This window comes from Corvus brachyrhynchos, unplaced genomic scaffold, assembly GCF_000691975.1.
Source record: "Corvus brachyrhynchos isolate BGI_N302 unplaced genomic scaffold, ASM69197v1 scaffold305, whole genome shotgun sequence".
Lineage (NCBI taxonomy): Eukaryota > Metazoa > Chordata > Aves > Passeriformes > Corvidae > Corvus > Corvus brachyrhynchos.
Window position 1 is genome coordinate 1318758 of NW_008239284.1, and position 11780 is coordinate 1330537.

General features: G+C 51.0%; 1 protein-coding gene across 1 annotated transcript in view; it reads left to right on the forward strand.

The window, feature by feature from the left end:
• The window catches only part of CACNA1B (calcium voltage-gated channel subunit alpha1 B), a 261991-nt gene that overhangs the window by 113964 nt on the left and 136247 nt on the right, over positions 1–11780 (forward strand). Inside the window, exon 7 of the mRNA XM_017740286.1 lies at positions 9106–9209. Coding sequence (XP_017595775.1) covers positions 9106–9209 — 104 coding nt within the window. The remainder of the gene's footprint in view (positions 1–9105; positions 9210–11780) is intronic.

The following is an 11780-nucleotide window of genomic DNA, read 5'->3' on the forward strand; positions in this document are numbered from 1 at the left end:
ACCTTGTGAAACATCTTGAGATAGAGCCCAGAGGATTGTGACCAGCTGGTTTTTTGTTCTGTTTTGTCTGAAGCAGGGAAATGGGAGGGATAAAATACCTTTGGAATCTTGTTCTGAGTAGGGATTGCATTGACAAAGGGCTGCTGGGCCTCGGGGGCTCTGCTGTGCTCTGAATTCTGTGGGACTGAGCTCTCAGCTCCAGCTCCTGAGCTGCAGATTTATCCACAAGGATGTTTTTTGCTCATAATTAAGGAAAGTCTGAGCTGTTGGAGGTGTCTCATTAGAAGATAAGAATGAGAAGGTGGGCCCAACCTAAATAAATCGATGCTCTGCTCATTCCCAGACCTCTGCTGCAGAATGCAGGTGTGTAACAGCAGCCCATGGTTATGATTTTATGTGATGGAATCAAGGCTTTCATTCATTCAACCAATTTCCTGCTGCTGAAAACTTCTCGGGAATCTTTGCTGGCGATGTTTAGAGGGAAAATCAGGAGGAACCTGGATCTGCATTAGGATGATGAGGAAGCCTGGGCATTATTCTTAGGGCTGTTGTTATTTGCAGTGATTTTGGGCCTTGCCCCAAAATTTCCTCTGCTCAAAGCCAGAAAATGATGAAGTATTGAGTTGTTGTGGTGGTCTGGGAATCACTCTGTGTGACTGGCTCTGCCCTGCTGACCGAGGGGCTGCACGGCCCAGGGGCTGCTGAGTGGCAGGAAAAGTTAATTCTGCATCTACTCACTAGACCAGCAAATCTCTGAGTGGGCCTGAATGATCCTTGTCTGGAAATCTTGTGTGTCCCTGAGCAGCCAAACTGAGCAGGGCTCTAAGTGTGTGTCTGTGTTTTATACAATTATTCCTGTGGATATTTCTCCCTCCTCGGGACTTTTGGAGCACATTTGGGGCCAGCTTTGACTCTTCAGACAGCTGAAGCCTTTGCAGAGTAAGAAAAGCACATGCAGAGAGCACTGAACTTATTCCAGGTCCTGACTCACACAGGAATTCTCTCAGGCATTGAATGGTTTGTGCTCGATGAGAATTCCAAGCTCAACAGCAGAGCCTGCTTTTCAAGGTGCTCCCTCCAACTGCACAACCCAGCCCCAGGAGCTCCTGTGCTCTCCTTGTGCCCCTTCCCTGAAAATGCAAGTTCTGTGTGCTCAGAGAAAGCTGAAGATGGGTGACTGAGGCACTGCTGGTGGGAATCAGAATATTTGGAGTTTTGCTGGATCAACTGGCTGCCCCTGTCGCAGCTGAGCTTGAGTCACGTCTTGTGAAGCTGTTGGAGTTCCTTGGTCTCGTGAGCTCTGTGGCTTTCAGGTTTGTGGTAAAATGTGTGAAATGCATCACCAGAGAATCACTGAATGGTTTGGGTTGGAAGGGATCTTAGAGATCATCTCGTTCCAACCTCCCTGCTGAGGATAGGGACAGCTTCCACCAGAGCTGGGTGCTCCAAGCCCCATCTAACCTGGCCTTAAATCCTCCTTATCTTCCAGATAAGTGCCCCGTGGGGCTCAGAGAGGGGCTGGGCAGGTGTTTGCTGGGGAAAAACTTCCTCTTGAGAACCCCAGCCAGAGGCCTGCCCTTCCTCACCCTAAATGTGCCTCACTTGTCCCCACCAGGAGCAGCTGGTAAAAAATAAAAGAAAGGGAGGAGAGGCTATGAAATAAAAACAAAAGCATTCAAAAAGAGGTAGAGTCCCTTGGCCAGCCTGTTATTTCTGATGGTGGCAGAGCTTTCCCAGTGCCAGGCAGGCTCATGAATAAAGCAGCTGAGTGAGTTCACGCTAGCTGGGGAGAGAATGAATTTTTTATTAAGAAGCCCTGCTAGCATATTTATGTATTGATATATTGGTGCCATAAGCCTTTGGATCAAGGCATAAACCAGCAGTGGTTTTGCTTTTCCAGCCTCCCCAGCTCTGGAGAAGGGGAGAAACAAAGGGGAGGATTTGCTTCTATTTAAACTTGGCTGAATTAACGTTATTATTGCCTGCAACAGCTACAGTCAGAACGTGTCCCTACATCTACTGCTATTGCACAGAGTTCAAATGCTGCCAGCTTTGAGGATTTTACCTGGAGTCTTCTGGTATTTGGGTTGATTGTATGCATTTGGGTGCTTTCAGAGGAAAGCCTGGCTCTGGATTGATGTGTTTGAGGGAATTACAGCTCCCTTCACTCTTCCGGGGACTTTCTGAGTTCTGTCACGGGAAATAAAAGGTGGAAAATGTGAATCCTAAAGGGGTGGTGATCTAGGTGTGTGTGAAGGTGGAAAGGAGGAGTGGAATAGCTCAAAGACTCCAAAGAGAGAGGATCTTCTCAGGAACATAGATTTGAGTAAATGTGCCAGGGGTTTGGGGTTCTCTTCCCGGGAGTTCAGGCTTTGTCAGGGCTCTGGTGTGAGGGGAGAGCAGAGGCCACTGGGGGCTCTCTGAAGGCTTTTCCCACAACTGCTGCCCCCAACCCAAAGGGCTCCCAGGAAACATTCTCAGCCATGGGATCTTTCCTGGTGTCCAAAACCCACCACAAAGGCACGGCTGTGATGTGCTCTAGGAGGAGATCAGATCACGGACTCACAAAATCAGGTTGGAAAAGACCTTTGGACTTGATGGTCTCAATCTATGACCTAACAGCACCTGCTCAACTAAACCATGGCATTGAGTGTCACCTCCAGGGACAGTGACACCTCCACCTCCCTGGGCAGCCCCTTCCAGTGCTCAATCCCTCTTTCAGTGAAGAGTTTTTTCCTAATGTCCAGCCTAAACTTCCCCTGGTGTGGCTTAAGACCAGCCTCAGGCAACAAGTGACAGAACGAGAGGACACAGTCTCCAGCTGCACCAAGGGAAATTTAGGCTGGATGTTAGGGAAAAGTTTTTCACTGAAAGAGTGATAAGGTCCTGGAATTGTCTGCCCAGGGAGGTGGTGGAGTCACCGTCCCTGGATGTGTTTAGGAAAGGATTGGATGTGGCACTCAGTGCCATGGGTCAGTTGAGGCAGTGTTAGGGCATGGGATGGACTCGGTGATCTTGAAGGTCTCTTCCAACCTGTGATTCTGTGATTTCTGGGAAATTGTTGTCTGGACCTTGTGTGAAGTTTAGAGCTTCCTGAAATCCCACCTGTCCCACTTCCAGCCATGGAAACCTCCAGCTAAGGGGTTTTCCTCGCAGAATCCTAAGAATTGGTGTTTGAGCTTGGCTCCCAGTTCCCTGCAGCTTGTTGGGGGCTCTTTTACTTTAATTCCCCCCTTTCCATGCAGTGGCACCTGCTCTGACCCACCTGATCCCACTGATCCCAGCTGGGGGGATGCTCTGAACCCCAACCCAGCCTCACCTGGCTGTACTCAGAGCACGGTTTGGACCGACCACTAATTTCATTAACAATCCCATTTTAGTGTTATCCTTCCCACAGAGCACCCCAGGCTCTGCCATCTCCCTCCTGGGAGTGGCACAGCCCCAGAGCATCCGTGGGGACGTTCCTGTGCCAGCTGAATTTGGCTCTGGAGGGTCATGGGCAGCGCTGCCCCAGCTGTCCAGGCCCTGCAGAGCTGAGCACCAGATGCTCCCTGAACTGGGCTGGAACATCTGAGAGTCAGAAACCAGAGAAACTGGGCTGGATTCGAGCTGAAATTGTATTTAAACTGGGATGGGGAGAGAAAGGAAAAGCTTTCTGCAGATCCTGGTGTGTTCTCTGTGGAGCAGCACATGGGGTCAGCACTTGAGAAATGAGATTTCTCTCGATGCTGTGCTGGGGAATGTGGGAGCAGCTCAACTTTTACCTGGCTGTGCCCCAGTTTCACCCCCTGTGAGGCTGGGGATTGCAGCAGAGACCTTCTCAGGGCAGGGCTTGGTGGTGTTTGTGGGTCAGAAAGGCTACAGAAGGTTGAAAAAATGAAAGCCTTTTTTTAAAAAAAAGCTTTTTTTCTCCTTCTGTTTTCATCATAAGGCAGGTTCCACTGCTCTTGTACATGCTTGGGACATTTTTGATTTTATTCTTAGCAATTTCTGCGTTCATTTAAATGTAAGAATAGGAGCAGAGAGAAATAAATCACCTGTAAATAGCTTTGCTAATTATCAGAAATAGTGAGGAGAGAGCTGTGAAAAATCAGATGGAGGGTAAAGAGAGTTCATCTCTCTAAGACAGCTGAGAGTTCTCCTCCATGCAAAAGCACTCAACTAAGGGAATATTACCCTTTAATTGCCCTGAATAAGTCAGGCTGTGCCACTGATTAGCTTCAATGAGTAAATCGAGGTGTGCTGTGTTTTGTATTTTGATTAAAAACACGGTAAAAGCAAATGGTCCGTGGTGCCTGGCTGTACCTGTCAAATTAAATCCCTTTATTGACCCCCGCTCTGGAAACATTTGCATGGCAGCCCCTTAATTGTTTGTCTTTCACATTAAAGGTTATTTTATGTGAAGTGAAGTTCCATCCCCTCCCAAAGCAGCTCCTGCTCCCTTTGATCAGCCCCAAACTCAGTTTGGAGTCAGCAGTGGGATCTGGGGGTGATCTGAGTCTCCCTGGGGATGGGCAGCAAGGAGCTGAAAGCAGGCAGAGAGCCTGGAGAGCCAGTGAAGGGATGGGGATGGGCTGGGAGAAGGATGCTGGAGCAGGCAAGGCTTTTTTGGTCATTTGCTGGCGATGGGATGGGGCTGGAGCAGAGCTGCTGCTGGTCCTGCAGCAACGAGGAGCTCCAGGGTGTGAATCCCAGACTGGCTGGGGTGGGAAGAGACCTTAAAGATCACCTCATTCCACCTCCACCATGCCAGGGTGCTGCAAGCCCCATCCAACCTGGCCTTGGACACTTCCAGGGATGAGGAAACTCCCCTTGGAGCAGCTCTGGGAACATGGGTAGTGGCCAGGGCTGCAGGAGAGGAGATGAAAGGAGATACAAAAGCATCTCCGGGCTCTGCAGCACAGCGCCAGCAGCAGTTGGCTGCTTTCAAGTCGATTGTTTCGAAACAGATCTTGAAATGAATTAATAACCAGACACAGCTGCCACCTTGTTAACACAGCTCTGCGTGCCTGAGACACAAAGTGAGGATTAATCCCGGCCTTGCTCTGTGCTGGACGAGTCACAAAAGGCCTGGGGGTGGGAAGCATCGTGTGCTGTGCTGGAGAACACCCCGCTCTCCAGCTCAGGGCATTAATCTCCCTGTGCGAGAGCAGCCTTTGGCTTCTGAGTTTGCTACAGCTGACAAAATTCCCCTCAGATCCCTGCACCTCGAGGGGTGGCCGTGCTGTCACTGCCTGGGGACACCAGCACTGCATGTAGAGGGAGGAGAGAGCCCCTGGGTGTGTGGAGTGAACACAGAAATGTTGTCCTTTGCACCCAGCTGTGAGCAGGGACAGCAGCTCCAGGGTGGCTGATGGAGCAGGGGCACCTGGAACAGGCTGGAGGGAGGTTTTTGGGGATTTAGGTCAGAGTTTAGCATGCTGGGTGCATCCTGCTCAAGTGCCAGGTCAGGGCGTGGGAGCAGCCAGGGGCTGAGCAGAGCTGAGACTTTTTAGGGAGAGCACTCCAGGGGCTGGAGAGTTCATGTGGGCTTCAGATGCTTGAGGTGCAGATCACAGTGGCCCTGAAAGTGTCCCTTGGATGCCTCAGTTTCCCCCCGTGCAGCTGTGGGAGCCTTGTGATATCACATTTAGGGGACGTGGATCTTTCCATGCCCAGGGCACTCCTGGGGCCAGGTGTGGGCACAGCTCAGGAGGTTCTTGTGAAGAGCCCCGTGGCTGTTTTTAACCACAAGGCTCAGGAGCAGCATGAGAGGCACCTGTGAGCCCCTCCTGAATTTCAGGATGTAATTTTGCCACATTTTGTCAAGTATTTCATTTCTCTTGCCCTCCTGTTATGTCTCTGTGGGCTCAAGTGGCACTGACAGGCAGGCAGATGTTACAGCAGTGAAATGTTGTAGCTGGAACATAGAAATTGATTTGATCTCTTGGCTCCTGCTGCTTAATGAGTGAGCCTGGAGCTCAGTGGATGGAGGGCTCAGGGCAGACAGAGCTGCCTGTGGGACTCTGGGGGCTTTCCCTGAGGGAAGGGGTTTGGTTTTCCTGGCAGCAAACAGCTTTTGAGTCATTAAAGCATCTCCCCGTGGCAGAGCGGGTGCTGTACTCTGTGCTTGGGTTCCAGCTCACCTGGGAGCACTGGGAAAGGTGTTGCACATCCATGAAGGCTCTGCTTTTTCAGGAGCAGTTTGTCACCACTGTTGCCTGGTGTTTGTCACCGTATCCAAAGTGGAGTTTGTCCTGGATCCCTGGGAGCAAGGCAGAGCAAACAGAGCCAGGCCCTGCCCTGCCCTGAGCAGAGGGGAACCCAGCAAAGGCTCAGGGAAGGCTGGGTAATTGCTTGTATTTCAACACATTTCATTTTTAAGGGCTTTGATCGTGGCATGGAGTTGTGGATCTGTCGCCAAGTTTGGGCTTCAGATGGATAAATAAACGATAAACGATCGTTTGGCAGCAGTGAACCCGCCGCGCTCCCTCTGCATGTTTATGTGGTTTCCCCTTCTCCCATCTGTTCCTTCCTCCAGCTCCTCCCCACGGGCTCTGCGGCCCCCCCTTGCCTGGCTGACAGCATTCCCAGCCTCACAGAACCATGGAATATCCTCAGCTGGAAGGGACCCACGGAGCCCCCCCTGAATGGGATCTGCCTGCTCCAACCAGAGATGTTTGCTTGATGAGATGAGAACTGAAGAACGGCCCCTAAATGTAAAAACCTGTCCCAGGCACTTCCCCACTCCTCCTTTTTTCTCTTTCCAGACAAATGGTGCTGCAGGCAACACCTGGAATTGGCTTTACTTCATCCCTCTCATCATCACTGGCTCTTTTTTCCCTCCTGTGGTGGGAAGGAAGCACTGAGGATGAGTTTCCTTGTTCCCTCCGAGCCCATCTGCAGAGATGGAGAACAGGGCAAGGAGAGAGCTGAAAGCAAAGAGAGAGAGAGGACTGGGAAGACAAAACAGGGAATGAAGAAGTGGGGTGGGATGTCAGATACTCCAAACCTTCAAAACCCTAACTGGGCAGCTCAGAGCTTTCCCTGCATTTCTGCTCCCATTTTCCCAGCCTGTTTCTCCTCAGATCCATTTGTCCCTGCCGTGCTGGTTCTGCCTTGAGCAGGGGGGTTTGTGAGAGCCCATTCCTCTCCTCTGAGTCACTGATCAGCTGACACAGACACTCCTGAGGGTGTTTGCTATTTGGAGAGATGTTTGTATCGTGTTTGCAGCCTGTTCCGGGAGGAAGGATCGGTGCAGAATTGCACCCTATTAACAAACCCCAGGGGGCAATCACTTGTGTTTGTAAATACAAATACTTGTATTTACTTTTAAATGTTATCACCTGTGAGAAATGCTCTGACATCGTGGGGTTTGCTCTTTGTTGGGTGACTTCTTACACACAGACTTTTTGAGGTGGCACCAAGTGTGTGCACAGCTGAAACAAAGCACATTTAAAGTGCTTCTCTCTGTGAATCCTGCAAGCAAAACTACTCTTGGGAATATGATTGGGCACAGTGACCAAAAAGCACCACAGATAATAAGTCAAAGGCACCAATATCAGAATTAATGCAGTTTTTGCCAGTTGGTGTCTGAGCACTTCTCTGGGGGCTCTGCCTTTGGGCAGGGAGGTGAGCTCGGTGTTCCTGGATTTCTTTACCCCTGCAGGAAGAGGGAGAAGGACAAGGAGAATGTGTTTAGGTCTTTCCTTTCTGCTCCCTTTCCCTTACGCCCAACACCAGATCCTCAGATTGCTGCATTCTTTCCTCACAAGAGAGGAATTTGCATTTTCCTCAGCACTGGGATTCTGTCAATGGCCATGTGGCGTTTTCCTTCTCAGCACTTCCCCAAAGAGCTCCCTCGAGGCTGATGAATGCAGAAACTTTGTCATGAACTCCACCACCCTTCCCTCCCCTTCGTCTCCCACTGCTGCCGCCTCAGGGTGGGTTTGGCTGACAGGAGCCCGAGGTGCTCAGCCAGCAGATGTGCAGTTCCATCATTCCACAGATCCCGGGTTTCTTGTGGACTCCTTGTCCATGTGTGAGCAGATTCTGGGCTCAGTTGCAGCCCGGCTGGAGGGAAGGCTGTGGTTCCCTCCGGGAATGGCTCGGTTCAGATGGAAATGCGGGGCTGATGCTGAGCCCGGGGGAGGGAGAGCCGAGGTGGGCAGGGAGGAGGCTGCTCTGGAGAGCCTGCACAGGCCTAGGCCACCTAAAAATGTGGTTTGGTCCTGCAGCAGAGTCAGCCTGGAGCTGTGGTTGGAAAAGGCCTTTAAGGTGGTGTCCAACCGTTCCCCCAGCACTGACCCATGTCCTCTACACGGCTTTTAAATCCCTCCAGGGATTGACTCCAGCACTGCCCTGGGCAGCTGTGCCAGGCTGGACAATCCTTTCCATGAAGTAATTCTCCCCATTATCCCCCCTGAGCCTCCTTTGCTCCAGGCTGAGCCCCTTTCCCAGCTCCCTCAGCCTCTCCTGGGGCTCCAGCCCCTTCCCAGCTCCATTCCCTGCCCTGGACACGCTCCAGCCCCTCAATGTCAAACAGGATTTGAGGTGTCCCAGCACAGGGGACAGGCACTGCCCTGGTCCTGCTGGACACACCAGGGCTGGGACAGCCCAGGTGCCACTGGCCTCTTGCCCACCTGGGCACACCTGGATCATGTCCAGCTGCTGTCACAGCACCCCCAGGGCCTTTCCCATCTTTCCCAACCCCTTTGGCCCAGCCTGGAGCTGTGACCCAAGGGCAGGACCCTTGCTGACCCTCAGCCCATTGGTGTGACCCCCATGGGTCCAGCCTGGGCTGATCCCTCAGCAGAACCTCCTGCCCTCCAGGACATCCCCTCACACCCAGGTCACCTCGATCCCCTCATCAGGTCACTGCCAGAGAGATCTGAGGGATCTTCTCACTGGAGCAAAGGATAAACTGTGGTGTGGATGTTGGGAGAATCAGTGCTTTGGCTGGAATTTCACCTGGTGAACACACCAGAACTGACCAGAACATCAGTGGTGGACCCTCCTATGGAATTCCAAGGGGAATCTCCTCTGCCCTGCAGGTTCTGTGTGGTGTTTTCTTTCCGAGGTGAAATAATACTTGTGTTTGTCTCTCCCTTTTCCCTTTGTTTCCAGACAAACGACGCTGCAGGAAATACCTGGAATTGGCTTTACTTCATCCCTCTCATCATCATTGGCTCTTTCTTCATGCTCAACTTGGTGCTGGGCGTCTTATCAGGGTAAGGCAACGACTTTTTGTCCTCACCTGGATATGGAAAGGGAAGATGTGGTGATTTCAGCACTGGGGGGTGATATTACTGGGAGAGATGGGTCACACATCTCACTGTGTCCCCTTCCCACATGTCCTACCTCATCCTCTCCTTGCAGGGAATATTTCTGTAGAGCCCTAGGATGGGGACAGGCTGGTGAAAAACCCTGAACTGAGATGACTCTGAATCCAGACCCAAGAGTTAAGTGAACTCCTGGAATTAGGCTGGTTTGGGTCAGTGCAGCCGACACTTCTGTGCTGCCTTGAAAAACCATCAGGAGCCTGCTGGTGCCAATAAAAGGCTGGAGTGGGACATGGAAATGTTGATAATGCAGCAACCCCTGGGGAAAGGGGAAGCTCAAACCCAAGGCAGTTAAAAGATCTCAGGTTTTGGATTTTTTTTTTTTTTTGGTGGTTGTTCTTTGTTTTTTCAGGTTTGATTTTTTTGTTGCCTTCTTTTGTTTGTTTAATCTTTACCTGCTTGAGCCAATGTCTGGATTTTGGGGACACGCTGGTCCCTTGATGCTCAAACCCCAGGGGTCAGCCAGGGATTCGGTGTTTGTTGCAGCTGAGTTTTGGCTTTGGACCTTTGCAGGAATCAAGGTGCCAAGCGTGAGGCTGGAACATTCCCAGCATCTGGGGAGATGGGATCTGCAATTAACACACTCCAGGGCTATAAAGCTCTCGGACTTTGGCACCTCATTCTGCCTGAGTTTCTTCTGAGATCAGGCAGGTGATTGAGATCACAGAGATGTATTAAAATCTGGATTTTTTTTCTGCCTCTTGGCAGCAGGGGAAGGAAAAAGAATTGCTGCTGCCATGTGGTAAAAGCTGTTCAGTGCTGCAGCTTTTTAAAGTGACTGGAGAAAGGAAAGTGCTTTCCAAAGAACGTTTCCAATGCTGATTTGTATTATTTTGTTGTTATTTTCCTCCTCAAAGCACAGGCTGTGGGCAGCAGTGTGGTGGTGTTTGAGGAGGGGAGAGGGCTGTGGGTGAGGCTGTGTCGCACCCTTCAGCTCAGGAATAATCATCATGATCAATAACTGATCACAGCCATTTAGAACTGATCAATAACTGATCAAAGCTATTTATAGGGCATCTGGTGTACCAGAGGCTTTGTCTGATGGCTGATTTAAAGGGAGTACCCTCTACATGTGCTTCATCAGGTGCCTCGTCTCCCTCCTTCCACACTGGGGTCAGCCCACACTGGCTGAAACGATCCGTGGGATTTAAAACCAACCCCAAATCCTGCAGGCTCCTGCTCCTTTGTGCTGGAATCAAAGGGGTTTGGTGAGCAGGAGCTGGAGACCTCTGCCTGACTCTCCTGAAAGCCTCTTGTTGCTTGGGGCAAAATATGAATATTCTATAAATGTAAAAACACAGCTCTGTGCAGCCTTCCCTTTGTCAGCGGTGAGGAGGAGAAAATCTGCCTCACAGAGGGGAGCTTTTAATTTCTGTTTCACCCAGTGGTTTGACATCCTTGCCTGGAATAATTCCTGGGGAGAGGTTGAGGGAATAAACATCACAGCACAGGTGTGGGGTGCAGGGCTCCTGGTGGGCCTGGAGGTGCTGAGCAGGGAAGGAAAAAGGCATAAAATGTATAAAAAATCCTTCCCTGTGAGGGTGGGGAGGCCCTGTTTGAACAAATCCTGGAAAATTGACCCCAGTGGCATCCTCAGACTCCCAAAATGTGCAACAAGAGATGAAACCTGGTTTGGAAGAAAGAGCAAACAACCTTCCCTCTCTGCTGATCCCTCTGGAATTACAGGACAGGATGAGAGGAAATGGGTTCAAGTTGTGCCAGGAGATGTTTAGGTTGGATGTAAGAAAGAAGTTTTCATGGGAAGGCTTGGAGAGCGTTGGCATGGGCTGCCCAGGGTGTCAGCATCCCTGGAAGTGTTCAAAAAACCTGTGGATGTGGCACTTGAGGACACGGCTGATGGCTGGATTTGCTGATCTTAGAGGTCTTTTCCAACCTCAGGGATTCTGTGATTCTGTAACAGCAGCAAAGGCAGGGAAGTGCCAGGGGGATGTGGAAGTGTTGGGAAAATCAGAATATAAATATAAACCCCAATCTCGGGGAGCTCAGGAATTCCTGGTGGTGCCACAGGGATGTTGGGCTCTCCGTGGATGCTGGGCTGCACCTGCTCCCCCCAGTGCCAAAGGCGGAGCTCTGACTGGGGAAACTGGGATCGGCTCCCCCTTGGCAGGCTGGATCTCACCAGAAAACACAGAAATTGTATCCCAGAAATACAGGAAATACTGGGCTGTTTTCCAGGGGAATTGAGACTTTTCCTGGAGTGGTCAGAGGTGCACAAGGGAGCTGTGATGGAGACAGCTCCTGAAATCCAGGGAGTTTAGTTGGTTTTTATGGGATATCTGGGGCTCTCCAGCAGGAGTCAGCACCCCATCTGCTCTGGAGCAGTGGTTCTGTGTCCCTCGTGGGGGTTTTCCCTCTCTGCTCCTCACTTTATATTCCCTCCCTTTCCATTTTCCTTCCCTGCTGCTTGATTCTTCCGTGAACTGACAAAACTCAGCAGCC